The sequence below is a fragment of the Silurus meridionalis genome, chromosome 1 (genome assembly GCF_014805685.1).
Source record: "Silurus meridionalis isolate SWU-2019-XX chromosome 1, ASM1480568v1, whole genome shotgun sequence".
In the NCBI taxonomy this organism is placed as follows: Eukaryota; Metazoa; Chordata; class Actinopteri; order Siluriformes; family Siluridae; genus Silurus; species Silurus meridionalis.
This window is the reverse complement of record NC_060884.1, coordinates 11,778,165-11,794,347: the sequence shown is the minus strand read 5'-3', so window position 1 is coordinate 11,794,347 and position 16,183 is coordinate 11,778,165. Positions and strand designations below refer to the sequence as shown.

The 16,183-nt window shown below is 38.2% G+C and overlaps 1 protein-coding gene across 1 annotated transcript in view; it reads right to left on the bottom strand.

The window, feature by feature from the left end:
• The window catches only part of shq1 (SHQ1, H/ACA ribonucleoprotein assembly factor), a 67,526-nt gene that overhangs the window by 36,521 nt on the left and 14,822 nt on the right, over positions 1–16,183 (bottom strand). Inside the window, exons 4-7 of the mRNA XM_046834633.1 lie at positions 14,698–14,820; positions 14,409–14,569; positions 12,503–12,615; positions 11,527–11,621 (exon numbers count right to left, since the gene is read on the bottom strand). Of these exons, the coding sequence (XP_046690589.1) occupies positions 11,527–11,621; positions 12,503–12,615; positions 14,409–14,569; positions 14,698–14,820 (492 nt within the window). The remainder of the gene's footprint in view (positions 1–11,526; positions 11,622–12,502; positions 12,616–14,408; positions 14,570–14,697; positions 14,821–16,183) is intronic.

Here is a 16,183-nt window from a genome sequence, read left to right as displayed (position 1 = left end):
GAACAAAATGTATTGGATATTTCAAACTTTTTTAACAAATAAAAAACTGAAAAATTGGGCGTGCAAAATTATTCAGCCCCCTTAAGTTAATACTTTGTAGCGCCACCTTTTGCTGCGATTACAGCTGTAAGTCGCTTGGGGTATGTCTCTATCGGTTTTGCACATCGAGACTGAAATTTTTGCCCATTCCTCCTTGCAAAACAGCTCGAGCTCAGTGAGGCTGGATGGAGAGCATTTGTGAACAGCAGTTTTCAGTTCTTTCCACAGATTCTCGATTGGATTCAGGTCTGGACTTTGACTTGGCCATTCTAACACCTGGATATGTTTATTTGTGAACCATTCCATTGTAGATTTTGCTTTATGTTTTGGATCATTGTCTTGTTGGAAGACAAATCTCGTCCCAGTCTCAGGTCTTTTGCAGACTCCATTAGGTTTTCTTCCAGAATGGTCCTGTACTTGGCTCCATCCATCTTCCCATCAATTTTAACCATCTTCCCTGTCCCTGCTGAAAAAAAGCAGGCCCAAACCATGATGCTGCCACCACCATGTTTGACAGTGGGGATGGTGTGTTCAGGGTGATGAGCTGTGTTGCTTTTACGCCAAACATAACGTTTTGCATTGTTGCCAAAAAGTTCGATTTTGGTTTCATCTGACCAGAGCACCTTCTTCCACATGTTTGGTGTGTCTCCCAGGTGGCTTGTGGCAAACTTTAAACGACACTTTTTATGGATATCTTTAAGAAATGGCTTTCTTCTTGCCACTCTTCCATAAAGGCCAGATTTGTGCAGTATACGACTGATTGTTGTCTTATGGACAGAGTCTCCCACCTCAGCTGTAGATCTCTGCAGTTCATCCAGAGTGATCATGGGCCTCTTGGCTGCATCTCTGATCAGTCTTCTCCTTGTATGAGCTGAAAGTTTAGAGGGACAGCCAGGTCTTGGTAGATTTGCAGTGGTCTGATACTCCTTCCATTTCAATATTATCGCTTGCACAGTGCTCCTTGGGATGTTCAAAGCTTGGGAAATCTTTTTGTATCCAAATCCGTCTTTAAACTTCTCCACAACAGTATCTCGGACCTGCCTGGTGTGTTCCTTGTTCTTCATGATGCTCTCTGTGCTTTAAATGGACCTCTGAGACTATCACAGTGCAGGTGCATTTATACGGAGACTTGATTACACACAGGTGGATTCTATTTATCATCATTAGTCATTTAGGTCAACATTGGATCATTCAGAGATCCTCACTGAACTTCTGGAGAGAGTATGCTGCACTTCATGATTGTGTCCCACTTGTTGATTCTTCACAAAAAATTACAGTTTCATATCTTTATGTTTGAAGCCTGAAATGTGGCAAAAGGTCGCAAAGTTCAAGGGGGCCGAATACTTTCGCAAGGCACTGTATATATATATATATATAAATGCATGTACATAATGCATGGTGAGCTATTCAACTGCATTTATACATACATCTAGAAATTCTGCCATTTAGGAAAGAAATATCCTTTTATTAGAAGTGTCCAAGGCTGCAAAACTTTTACAGACCTACAGCTTTTTCAAGGCTTCAAGTTGTGGTCCTTGCCACAGCTCTCCACAGAGTCAAGGAGATCAACACAGCAAAACTGGCTGTGCAGTCAGGGAGGAAGAGGCAACATGGCATACACTCTATCATTCATAATGACACAATCATCTCAGGGCATCTTGGAGCTCAAGCATGCAGAAGAGGGGAGATTGAAACGCAGCCCTTTGATGTTGCCTTATGTAGCGGTTTGAAAAGTTCTGATCTGGATTCTTGACTGGATTCCATAATGGAAGCATCTGATAACCTTTGTCCTGTTTAGTTGTACCATAAGGAAGATAGTGAGTGGGAATTGGCCATGAAAGTAGGTGCTGCATGTACTAGCAGACGACTTCATCAGTATTTTTTTTGGGTTGTTTTTGGTACAAATCATTGCCATTAAAAGAGAATGCTTCCTCTGCCATGACCTGCTCTGATTATTACCAATTTATGTGCCAAGAAATACCAATAAAGAAAGAATACATTTTTTAGACATAGTCAGTTTCTAACTTAAGTTTATTACAAGCTAATATGCACCTTCACACGACCGACACACGAATGACCATTAAATGTCACGTAACTAATTCCTCAGTGCAAAATGCATGTTCTAAAGTCCAGTCGGATACTTGTTAAACTACATGTCCACCACCTCCAGGTTCACTGTTCTGCATTCATGTCACTGGAGAGCAGATACTTGTTATGCAGAGGTAAAAGTTCAGTGAAGCTAATCTCCATGCAAATGAGCGTGACTGACATGTCGCGCTCAGCCAGTCAGATAAGGGCTCCACAAAGAGGGGAAGACTTTCAATTCTCTATAACCAAATTCACAGAAATGCCCAGTGAAGGAGAGAGAAAGCGGCGCGCTGCCAAAAAAATTTGCAAGTGCAAACACGCAACTGCTGTAAACAATGAAGCCAGTCGGCGCACGAACAATACCCTCATCATGCCGACAAAGTCCATCATGACGTCGTTTACACCGATATCTTCATGTCGCCTTCGGCGACCATCGTGCTAGCAGTTTCAGCAAATTAACAAAGCTGCTGATTACTTCCAGGCTCAGTAAATCAGCCAACATTGCCGAGGCAACATCCAGCAGTCATTGCGGAATTTAATGATATGCACACATATGGAAGTGGTGCCTCGGTGCGATTCGGATCACTAAAAAAGTTTTATAGAACCACACTCGTTACAGTCACCTGCTCAATGCTGTGAGTTTCAGTTACTCGTTTTTATGTGCTACAAGAGATATAGATAAATGGGGAATAACCCGCAATAGAGTAAAACTACACTAACTAAAAATGGATCAAAACCAAACAGTTAATGGGCATCATGGTGGCGTAGTCTGAGACGATGCCACTCCACAACTTAAAAATGGATCCTGAAATTGTGTTACCGTTTGTCCAGTTACTGTTTGTTTACCATTTCTGTTCATCATCTCCTCAGAGTTCTATGGCTACTTTTAACCTCCCAAAAACATACTGGTAGGTAGTTTGCACCTAGTTTTTAAAGGGGTTCAGGGATGAGTTTTGAGATTAAGCTTCAGGATTGTTTACTGGATTTAGGGTTCGGTTTTTAGATTATTGATGAGGGGGTCGAGTTCTGGGTGCAGATTTGTGTTTAGGGGTCAGGGATGAATGTTAAACTTTGTATTTTGATGTTTTTAAGGTTTAGGGTGTTTTATTACATACATAAGTTTTGGGTTTCAGGTTTGCGAAAAGGGTTCAGGTATAGAATGAGTTCCCCCCCAAAACCCTGTATATTATATTTTCCCTGCATATTGTTTTTTTCTTTGTTATTGTTTGTGTACAACAGTGTGGTCAACCACAAGTGTGTAAACTAGGGGCATTACCATCTCACTTCTGTTGACCAACATGCAATATTACTCATACAATGTGCTATATTATTAATTTAGCTTCATTACTTCTCAAAATGTATACATATTTTAATTAGGAAGTCTAATTTCGTTATAATACAGTGTAAACCTTTCGTGACTAAAGCGGACTCTGAGAAACGCACAAGAATACACACAATATGCACCAGATTGTATTTTTTGTGAAAGGATATTCAACGAACATTATAAACAAAATGTTTTTTTTGTCCTACTCCCCACCAATGTTCATGGGCGTTCCTCCTGATTGACCACCAACCTGATGAGGATAAAATGTTACTTGAAATGAATGAATGAATGAATTAATTGGGTCATCTGTCAAAAAAATAAAAAAAATTAACACTGGACTGTGCTCAAATCTTGTGTTGAGCTTTGTGCGAGAGCCCACTCATAAATGAGTTCGAAATTGTGTAATGCTCACAGAGCTTTTCAATCATTCTCACATAAGGCAATACTTTACCCATCTTTTAGAAAAAACCTTTCGAAATGAATTTATTGCTACACATCATATTTTCTTCCAACTCCAAGGGAGGTTTCTGTAATTCCAAAATGTAGTCCAAACACCAACCGGGCCAACAATGATAAAAAAAAAAAAAAACTAAACGCAGCGAAGCTAATTAGCTTTAATTTTATGACTTAACAAGGATGATGCAGTCGGGGGGGAATCTCTCCGAAAAGCAAACAGCGTTGATGGAGTGTGGAGGCAGGAGATGTATTCTGGCAGTGGCATTTACGATATCTGAATCACAGCCAGCCTGCTTGGAACTGTCAATCCAGGCAATTAAAGGGCAATAAAAGGTGGCTTTACACGAGTACTAGCTTAATGCAGTGTGTGTGAATGTGTGTGTGTGTGTGTGTGTGTGTGTGTGTGTGTGTGTGTGTGTGTGTGTGTAAGACTTATTCAGCTACAGAGCATTACTGATAAATTTCTATTATACATCTATTATATATGTGTCATTAAAGATGCTTCTTCCACCTGGCAGAACTGTGATGCAAAATATGTAAGACAAATTTTCACACGTTTTAGAATATCAGGAGGTTGGTATGTGCTGCAGATAAAAGTGTTCCTGTTTGCAGCGCTTGCAGTTTGTTTTGCGTGGGAGTAAAAGTGAATTTAATATAAACCTGATTCGACACTAAAGAGCCCATCAGCTGAATGTGCAGTGCATATTAAAAGGTAGTAGAGCATAACTAAAATAAATAAATAAATAAATAAATGAATGAATAAAATCAACACTGACATTCAGTATCGGTACATTAAACATTTGACAGATAGCCAAAGATCTCGCTTAGGAATATTCTTCAGCATTAAATGTTTTAAGAGTTTTCTCCTGAGGGATGATTTAGGGTTCTGGCTTTTGATTTAGAGAGTTTGGTTTAGAGCTCTGGGCTTAAATATTAAGATTAAGATTTTAAGGCTTTCAGTTTATGGTTTTAGGCTTTGAGTTTAAGGATTTGTGTTTAGATTTTAGGGTTTAAGGACTTTAGTTCAGGGTTCAGAGTTTTGTGTGTAAATCTTTGAATTTTGGGTTTAGGGCTTTGAGTTTAGATATTAGGGTTTAAAATTGAGTTTAGGGTTAAGGGCTTTAAGTTTAGATTTTGAGGTACAACACTGAGTTTAGGGTTCTGAGTTTAAACTTTAAAATTTAGTGTTTAGGGCTTTAAATTTAAAGTTTAAGTTTAGGACTTTGAGTTTAGAGCTTTGGGTTTAAAGCTTTGGGCTTTGGGTTTAGGGTTACGGCTTTAAATTTAGGGTTTGAGGCTAAGAGTTTAAGTTTTACAGATTTGAGTCCACACTCAAAAGAAAAGAATGGTGAAAGTAAGAAAAAGTGATGGTCATGTCAAGTCAAATTGAACTTTACTGTCGTTCAGCTGGGCAGCAACTTGCGAAGCAGAACAAAACTGCATTTTTCCAAAGACTCCATGTGCAGATGAACATATGACAGTCAGTATAGGCAAGACAGGTAATATATAGACAGGACAATAGTAAGTTTAGCATATAGACAAGACAATAGTAACACACACACACACACGGATAACACAATCAGACGTTTCTTGTACAGGCCCTGTATAGAAGGAAGTGAGGTTCTGCTGATTTTCTCAACAGTCTTTACTACTCTCTGTAGGGATTCTGGTCCCAGTCAGAGCAGTTTCCATAATATGTTGCTGGTCAGTATACACTCTATTGTGCCGGTGTAGAATGTAGTAAAGACAGACGTCAACCATCAGTTTTACAATTGCTGAATTATAAAAGCTGATTCTTGTTTTTTTACGTGTTATGACTGCTTATTAAAAGGTTGATATATTTTCCCGGTTTTAATTATGTATAAGTGCAGCAATGAAATGTTCTAAAAAAAGATCTGCATTTGACTTCTGACCTGGCGAACGGTAATAGATAAAAACGGCAACTTAATTACTTAATCTGAGATGAGCGAACCTGCAGCCTGCTAATAAAATGTCAACGCTTATAATGCTGTCAACGTAAATAATCGATTAGTCTTAAGTGTTAGGCGGACCGACTGAATCGCGCAACAAACAGGCCTTCTTTTCACAAGCGCATTTTGAAAATTGGAAAAAAGGTTTGCGTGAAAAAAGATATTTACCGATTCCAAAAAAATAAGGAATGAAGCGCTTTTCTTAAATAAAAATAAAGTGTTTTTCTAAGCTGTTACAGGTGCTGAAGAAGACAAGCATGAAGGCTTGTCAGTTAGTGAGAGGGCTGGTTGAACACGGCCTGGAGCGCTTTTATAAACAGACAGAAAAACATACAGTAACTCTAGATAAACAGTCAGCTGAAATGCTATGGGACTCCAATGCCAAGAGACAAACATTACTATTCGTGTGTGTGTGTGTGTATATATATTATATATATATATATATATATAAAAAATAAACACGCACACACACACACACACGCACACGTGTATGACAACTCTATGAGACAGTCGAGTGTGAAATGCGTGCGTGTTAAATAGCTGTTCTTTAGAGGGCAAGTCTTGCAGCGAGCATATCAAAGATCCATGCTGCTGATTGATGTCTGCTTACTGAAGACTGACAGCTGCTCCGGTGGCACAGTCATGCTCCTGCGGATCGGAGACGCGCCTCTCTCTCTCTCTCTCTTTCTTTCTCTCTCACTCAATCTCACTCTCTGTGTCTCTCAATAGCACTATCTATTCCATCTTAATCCTTTCTCCGCCTGGGCTTCCTCTGAGGCACCATACGCTGATGGCTGAGTGTCATTTGTTCGTCAGGGCCGTAGGGCTTTTGCAAAATTAACAGGCTGCTCAAGGCAGACAAAGTGTGCGAGCGTGTGATTGAATTGTCGGGACGTCTCTGCAGCGCTTAATCGCTCTCATCTCTCAATGCGTGCACGCACACGCACACGCACACACACACACAGTCAATGACCCATGCATCACAGCTTTAAATGTGTCAGATAAACCCACTGATTTTAAATGCCAAAGGAGCGAGAGAAAGCAAGAGAGAAGGAGAGAGCAGATTGACAGAGGGCTTGCGAGTAGGCAGTTTGGGGTGGTGTGTATGCTTCACTGACTAAAATACCCAAATGAATCATGCTGCGTGACAGTTGCAAAATGAGTCCGCAATTCAACACCACAGCACCAACAGGCAAATGTTATTCTATGAGTCACCATGGGGTTAAGTAATTGAAACTGACCACATGATCCAAACAGCTACAATCATAATGCTCCAGCCAATAAATTACACTGCCATTAGTGATTTAGTTACAAATCCCCCAAATCCCACAATCTATTATGGGTTTGCTGGCAAAGTGATGCCACCTGCTGGTCCAGTCTGACAACTGATGGCTGAATAAAGAGTCAGCAAACTGTCTGCCTTTTCAATTCAGAAATGACCCCAAAAAAGTGGAGAAAGTTTAGAATTCCACACGAGGGAGGAAAAAAATAAACACTAAACAATCAAATCATTTGACAAAAATAGTTTTTTTCAAACAAAGACATCTTAGCAACTGAAAATATCTTGAACAGAGTCAAACTTATCTAGAATTTCGTATTATAAGATTACAATAAACCAATGATTCACTTGTTAGAATTGGAAAGATAATTTGACAATATTCAACGTATCGCCGCTTTATATTTTAGTACACAGACTGCATGACAACATTTTTTAAGTACAATAGTAACGTTTCACTTAAAGGTGTGTTGCCTCTTAAAATATCTTCTGCGCCTGCATTTTTTTCTTAATAGACTAAAAATGATTAAATATTAACAAAACTTCAATTTGGTAGCTCATAGGTTAACGATCAGAAGGTTTTGAGGGCCCTTGAGCAAGGCCCTTAACCCTGTATCATGGCTGACACTGGGCCCAGCTTCCTACATTGTTAAAAGCCCCTTTCACCTTTAATACACAGCCTGGTGCATCCATAGACCGAATCATCCCTTCATCAAAACAATGACCTAAAATTACTGCTTGTGCTGAAGTTATTAAATCAAAAAAATGCTTTAATTGAATATAAAACTGCTTCGATACTAAATAACCACCAAGAAACAAGACTAAGCTCATATTGCTGTTTAAAGATATTTGTGAAAAGTCATACCCCGTGATACGTCGCTCTTCCTGCATCGATCACTTCACAGATGAACGAGATCATGTGTTTCGCATTGACTTTTGTACCACTCACTTTAAGACATCAAAACACTATTGATCTTTGTATACCGATGGTTTGTATATCAATAGGGGCAATTCTGGGAATTTTACACCTCAGCCGCAGTAAAAAAAAAAGGTCAACTTTGAATGAAGTGAAACGGTGACATCGGATTGGATGAACATCAAGGGATTGTTTTAAACTAGCGTGAAATTGAGCAAACCGTGTTTCATTGGCTTGGAAAGGAGGGATCAGGCAGTGAGCAAGACTGTACAGTGCAACATCTAGTCCTTTACTGTTTTTAAGAGACCGGCACGAGGTGGAGGAGTTCAGGTACCTGGGGTCAACAGTGCAAAGTAATAGAGTGTGTGTTAGGGAAGTGAAGAAAAGAGTGCAGGCAGGGTGGAGTGGGTGGAGAAGAGTAGCAGGAGTGATTTGTGATAGAAGAGTATCTGCGAGAGTGAAAGGGAAAGTTTATAGGACTGTGGTGAGACCTGCGATGTTGTATGGTTTAGAGACAGTGGCATTGAGTAAAAGACAGGAGGTGGAGCTGGAGGTAGCAGAGCTGAAGATGTTGAGGTTTTTGTTGGGAGTGACGAGGATGGACAGGATTGGAAATGAGTTTATTGGAGGGACAGCGCATGTAGGACATTTTGGAGACAAGGTGAGGAGGTGAGATTGAGATAGTTTGGACATGTTCAGAGGAGGGACATGGGGTATATTGGTAGAAGAATGCTGAGGATGGAGCCACCAGGAAGGAGGAAAAAAGGAAGACCAAGGAGGAGGTTTATGGATGTGGTGAGAGAAAACATGCAGGTAGTTGGTTTAAAAAAGGCAGATGTAGAGGACAGGGGGGGTATGGAGACGAATGATCCGCTGTGGCGACCCCTAATGGGAGAAGCCGAAAGAAGAAGAAGAAGAACAAGAGACCGACGCATGCATGTTCACTTTTGTTTATACACACACGCACACACAAAAGACAGGTAATTTATTGCACGTGAAGATTTACTGTGGACAAACACATATTTTCATTGAAAAAGAATAGCATGAATAACAGCTTTACAAACGTTTCTATCTGGTGGTGTACTGCGGTCCATTTGACATTAAAACACAAAACGCACCAAGAGCAGCATAAATTCACAATGGTTTGGCTCAGTCTCTGTAACTGACCGAGATTTATGGCAACCGATACGCTTGCAAAAAATCTCATTTTGTATCCTTGTTGTTTTTCCAGTTAAACAATACAGAAAAAAACATCCTGTCAAGGATTTGCATACAGTTTATATGCACCTTGCAGAAGGTGCAAAATGCAAAAAAATATCTAATGAGAAACAATTGAGCGATTAAAAAAATAAATAAATAAATAATTGAAAAAAAAGGGGAAAAAAAAGAAATAATAAAATATATATATATATATATATATATATATATATATATATATATATAGCAATTGTTATAAACCCACTTATTATTACTTACAAATGACCGTTTTGCAGGTTATGCAAAGTGTACGCAAACTTATGACCTCATCTATAATAGATCAGCTGCACGAATGGCGTGTGTGACTGGTTTAATAGAAATTTAATTTATTTGTTAAAGCATACAACATATAAATAAGTGGTCCCTCCCTCAGTACAGCCGATACTGCAGTTATATGTTTCTCTTGAATATTTATGCATTGGGAAAATAAAACGGCATCAAATTTTTGACAATTCTGAAAATTATGAATATACGCCAAGTGATGAGTTTGCTCAGATCACCCAGCTCTTCTTGTATAGCTCCAGTGCATTAGCAAAACAAACATGGCTTTAATGGATTCTTCTGTCAAAGCATTCTTAAACCGTCCAATGATATATCATAATGCATTGCTTAAGTGGTTTGTAATATCTAATATTAAAATAGCCTAGAAACATTATGAGTAAAAACATTATGAGGCAAAGTATAAAAGGATTTGTAAATATGCATAGCATAGACTGTATGGACAAATGTTTGTGGACACTTGCACATAAGATGCTTTTCGATTGTCCCGTTCCACATTTAGTCCCAGTTTACTGTTATAATAACCTCCACTCTTCTGGGAAGTTCTTCCACTCGATAAGTGTGATTGTGGAGATTTGTGCTCATTTAGCCACAAGAGTGTTAGTAAAGTAAGGCACTGATGTAGAGTGAGGAGGACTTGAGTGCACTCAGTGTTCTAATTCATCCTCACCATGTTTATAGGGTTGAGGTCAGAGCTGTTTAGCGGGCCACTCAAGATCTTCCGCTGCAACCTATGTAAAGCTTATCTACATGCTTTGTGCACTCGAGTATTGTCATGCTGGCACGGGTTTTGGTCCCTTCATTAAAGTCAAGAAAAAAAAAAAACTCAAAAGCTACCGTATTTAAAGACGTCCTATATAATTGTTTGCCTCCGACTTTGTGGTTTTGACCAAAACTGTTTTTACATTTGTGGGGACAAAATCAGGTGTCCCAATACTTTTGTCCATATAAAGTAGATTACAAATAGAGTGACACAATAGAAAGCCAGATAGAATAAGAGTAGGTAGATGGAGAGAGTGTTACTAGTAGAAAACAAAAGCAGATACAATTTGATGGATGAGAGAGAGAGAGAGAGAGAGAGAGAGAGAGAGAGAGAGAGAGAGAGAGAGAGTAATTTGTAGAGAGAAGGTGTTGACTAGTATATAGATAAATAGTAGAATGATAGAAAAAAATGTGGCAGTAAAGTGTGTGCTACGAGAGATTGACAGAGAGATGGATGGAGAAGGAGGTGTGTGTTACAGGCACACTGACAGAGTGAGAGGTGGAGAAGATGGGCTTTAGACTGTCAGCCTACAGGTGTGTGTGTGTGTTTTGACAGTCACAGTTTGAAATCTTGAACATTTTCAGCCAGGCTCTGAACATTCCCTCAATGTAGGTCTAGCTAAAAGCTAAAGCCTGCCCGCCTTCCTGCCTATCCCTCCATCCATCCATTCATCCATCCATCCATCATAGACAGACAGACAGACAGATCAAAGCTCTTAATAAATACAGCTGTGCTGCCATTTTTGGCCAGTTTGACGTTCCATAACAGGAGACTACATTTACAAATTTTAGGTCTCGCTAATAATAATAATAATAAGAATAAGAATAAGAATAATAAACTTGGCAGAAAAGAATTCTCACTTTGTCAATCCATAACAAATACTGTTGATGTGAACCTTTTTTCTTTTACAATAGCAAAAACTTCCCATTTAAAGCCAGTCAGCTTGTTTTGTGCTCCAGTTTTGTCACTAGATTTCACCATTTGGTTTTAATGTTTTAACTTATATAATTTGTGTTAAACAGAACAACCCTCCTGTGCTACCAAACATATTTTTTTACAGAAGAGTAAATAATCTATATACAATTAGCCATAAAAGTAACACTTTGGATACACAAGTCACGTAAATGATTGAAAGGGTACATTAAGACATTTACTCACTAGTTTCAGCATCCAGGTCTGGCTTCAGCTCACTCCACCACGGCTTAAAACTGAGATGAACTTGCCTCATCTCTTCACCTTCATATAAATCACACCTGTAAAAAATGAACACAATCAACACAGTGTCTGTGGAAAAACAAAAGTATATAGTGCCTACCTAAAGAAGCTTCTATACACGACCATCCTAATGTTATAATACAAACTCTGCTCACAAAGCACAGAAAACCTGGAACTCACCAAATCAAGTAAATAAATCCTACATTTCCTCTGACAGTTTTACTAACTAGATTTAAGAATAATCTTTTTTTTTTCTTTTTTTCTTTTTCAAAAGTAAATTAAAGAATAATCCTGTCTAGTGTTTAACACTATATATTTGGCACCTGTTTCCTTGTATAATTGCGATCAGCTCTTACTCATGGTATAAAGACAGCTGTGTAAAAATGTGAATCATTGTGGGGTTTTTTAATAACAAACATGTTCCTAAAAATGTGTGTCTGCTGAGGTGTCAACATGGTGAACAAAAAAAATCCTGGCTGGCAGGCAGACGGTTCAATGTTGAATATCATACAGTGCCTGTCAAAAGTTTGGAAACAGTTATCGTTTTTTGAGAGACACATGCATGTTCATATGCAACAAACCAGGTAATTGAATCCCCCCTTAGCATGAAGAAGAGCTTCACACACTCTTGGCATCTGGGCAGTAGATTTGTCCAAATATTGTCCTGAAATACTTTGCCATGCCTCTTGTAAAACTTCCCAAAGGTGTCCTTTATAGATATTTCTTTCTGACCTTGTGATCCAGTTCATTCCAAAGGAGTTCAATAAGATTTAGATCCGTTGACTTGCTATTCTATTCTATGACGGCTAGCACCCCAGCCGACTGTTTCCTCTCTAAATAGTGCTTCCATAGTGTCATACTTTAGAGCGTCAGCATGTGAGGTTTGATCGGTAGCCAAGTGAATGACAGTTCCACTCACAGATAATGATCAGTACAGAATATGGTGGTCTCTGAATTCAAGCGATCGGCTCTCCTCTTGGCAGGGGTGGAGTTTTCCGGGTCTTCCACATCGATCACTTCGGACAGCTCTTCCTAAATGGCACAGTGAAGGAAAACATTTGCCGCTTAATGCACTTCATTGGTTAACCAATGTGGTGCAGATTTTCCTGCCTTAGTATCTGTACTCTGAAACTCTTTTTGTTTAGCGGAACTTTTATTTCATTGCATTTTAATGAGCAATATCTTACTCTGTAATCCAACTTACCATTCCTACTTAAAGTGAATACATTAATTGTGTTAAATGAAAACCTGTCTCAGCCGTAAGTCTTTGGTTCTCGTCAAAGTGTACTCTCACTGTGTGTATCCACAACAAAAGAAAACGTTCTCGTTATGATGCGCAGACGAATAGAACGTCGAGTTGTATAAATGATTTAAATATAGTTCTCATTAGGGGTGAACTCAAACAAATCGAATACAAAAAAGCATCAAGGCAAATGCTTCGTTTAGTCTTTTTAACTACACACGATGCGCTGCGTTTCCCCACGGACCATTATTACTGGCGCGCCACCCGCTAAACTCTGGACCGCTCTGGGGTCTCATTCAGCAACGTAGCGTACGTACAAGGTTGCGTGCGCTATCTGTGTCTCCAATTCCCCTTCTCGCCTTCTGCGCTACCACGTTGTGGCTTAGAGATTTCTAACACGTTTCACACTTTTTCCCATCAAGTTTTTTCCACAATAAATCCAAACCTTCACGTGGAAAGTGATGCGCGTGCAAAACGAGGCTAAAAACGTGCACGCAATGGTTTGGATTTTTTTATTTTTTTTTATTATAATGACACCCCTGGACAGGAAAACACAGAAGACGCTGCAGAATGACAAATGGAGGAAAGGGGAGAAATCGAAGAGGGAATATACCAGCCAAAGAAAACGACAGAAAGTTTCCAAAGTTTGCGATCATTTCAAACCAAAACATAAAGAAAACACTGTACATTGTGTTTAACCTTTTTAAAGTCATTTTAAATAGAATTTTTATATTTTGATTTATGATTTTTTTTGTTATTTATATATTTGTATTTGCATTTTGAGGTAATATGGCAATTAAATGCAACTAAATGGGTTTAGTTTTCACAGATATTCTTTGCAATTTTGGCAAAAAATAAAAAATTAAAAAAATTAAAAAATTAAAAAAATTAAAAAAATTCTAAACAAGAGAACAAATTCCTTCACCACTTTAAGGGACCCGTCTTATTTTCTCTAGTATATTTACTATTGCTCTTTGATAAGCAAAAAGTACTTCTTATCGGATTACTAGATTAATCGATGGAATAATCGGTATAATACTCGAATACTAAAATAATCGATAGCTGCAGCCTAAGCCATATTAGATTATTATTACGTATTAGATATTATCTATAGAATTTAGATAGTATAGATATTATATATCAAATTAATCATAATATGTCTCTATGTTGATTAACACAAATACTACGACTGTACACTATAAAGTACTAAAGTAAATGCATTAATGTACTTAAATCCAACTAACAGTACTAAACGTTATATGTTGTACTGAACATTGAGGACAAATTCACGTCTTTCTGTACAGGAATAGGGAATTGAAATGCTTTTTTCTTTCAATTCTTTAAATTCACATATCAGATGCACAGAGATTTTGTACCTGGCAAAGTTATTGTTTAAGAAGGGATATGTACAGTATTTATTGTACATTTTGTACCTGAAATTAACCACTTAATTTAAATTATGCTTCCTCTAAATTGTTGCAATTTATGGTTTTAATATTAGAAACTTTGAGTAAAATTTGAAGAAATCATGTTTGAAATCTCTTCTGGCAAAAATCAAAGAATGGTTTAATCTACAATATACCTGAAGTCGAGAGAAAACCCCAGTCCTGAGGTTTCCGAAGCCGTATTTCTGCAATGTTCTCAGGTCTTCCTCTGAGGACTCGACGTACGGCTGCTGTTCCACCTGCCAATCAAAATCCTCATCATCATCTTCCTGACATGCTTCGCTCGTGCTGCAGGCTCCTTTAAATTCAGGCAGAGAAGAAAAAAAAAATCTAGTAAAATTCTGGAAAGAAAGGAAAGACAGCAGAGAAGTTGGAGTGACAGTAGGAGTAAGCTAGGAGAGTGTGTTACATGTGGTTCTAACGTACCGATTTCCTCCACCAAAGGTTGTGCTGATCTGGAGCCTTTGGGAGCCAAGAGACTGGTCAGCATGTGCAGTCCATCAAAATGCTGTCCTGCTGTCTCCTTAAAGACTCGCATTGTAAAGAGACCTGACAGAAACACACAATTTCTCACAGGAATGTACTGAAAATGAGTGAATGAATGAATAAAAGTACAATCAGTGTTTGTTTTCATATTATACTATTGGAAACCAAGGAATAGCTGGGTGTTAACACTAGTTTGATGAATATCTTGGGAATACACCAATCATCTTTACCTTCATCCATATGGTGACACAAATGCTAACAAAAAAAAAATTCAGCGATCAAGCAACAGCCTGTCCCACTTTTCCCCTTAACAGATTTTCTTGTTTGTTTGACCAGTGTTTATATTAAAGGTCCTGTGTAACTGTATAAAGGTGATTGTCTTCACTTCTCTCAATTCATGTACAGTGTTTTTAATAATACGTAGTTTTACATACATTAAAATTTAAAAAACGGTTATCTGAAACATTTCATGACGCATTGATTATTCCATCATTCCCTGCTCGAATGGAGCAGCTTGACAGAAATAAAGTGCAAAACACCGTAGTAATAGTAATTAAGCATAATAAATGATGATTAAACGACCTGTCAGCATTCTGCCAATCAGAGGAGAAAATCAGTTCATAAAGACAGGGATAAGTATGGAGGCAAACAGAAGATAATAACCCGTGGATTTCTTACTAAAGCTGTGATGTTGATGTGTAAGAGATGCAATTGTGTTTGGTTCCATGATGAAATCGCAGCATTTTGATGGACGTTTGCGGTTTTTCATGAAAGTATATATAAACCCTGATTTCGCAGTCAAATTCGAACAGCGTTGCCACAGTATTGCCTCATTTTCTGTCGCCTGTAGCACCGATGCCAAAACTTTTCTCCAAATCTAGTGTAGTTACACAAACACATGCTGAGAAAAGGCCTAGCTTTTCAAAAGCACCAGCAAGTGTTTTAAGAACAAGAAGGTCTCTGGGAAGTTTTTCCAAAGTACTCGATCAATTCCTGTTTCCAGTAGCACCCATTAATGAAATGTGCTGTATATATTACGCCTTTAATGTATTGGATAAAAAAATAAATAAACGGATAAGCACCATCAAAATATTCCCCCCATTTTGTGTATTTTGCTTTGTATACCACTACAGTGAACTTTGAAATAAAATCAAAGTGTGATTGAACTGTAGACTTTCAGCTATAATTTATTGTTGAATTATTAATTTAGGAATTACAGTCATTTATTTTTACATATTCCCTCTGTTTTTTGGTTTTTTTACAGGCTGAACGGTAACTGGGCAAACTAACACTTATTAATATAAGTATTTAAAAATAAATATTTTAAACAAAATTTGTGCAATTAAGGCCTGCCTGAAGTCCGGAACCCATGGACCACAGAATCCACCAAATTCCTTTAACGCCTTAAACAGAAAAAACTCTTCAG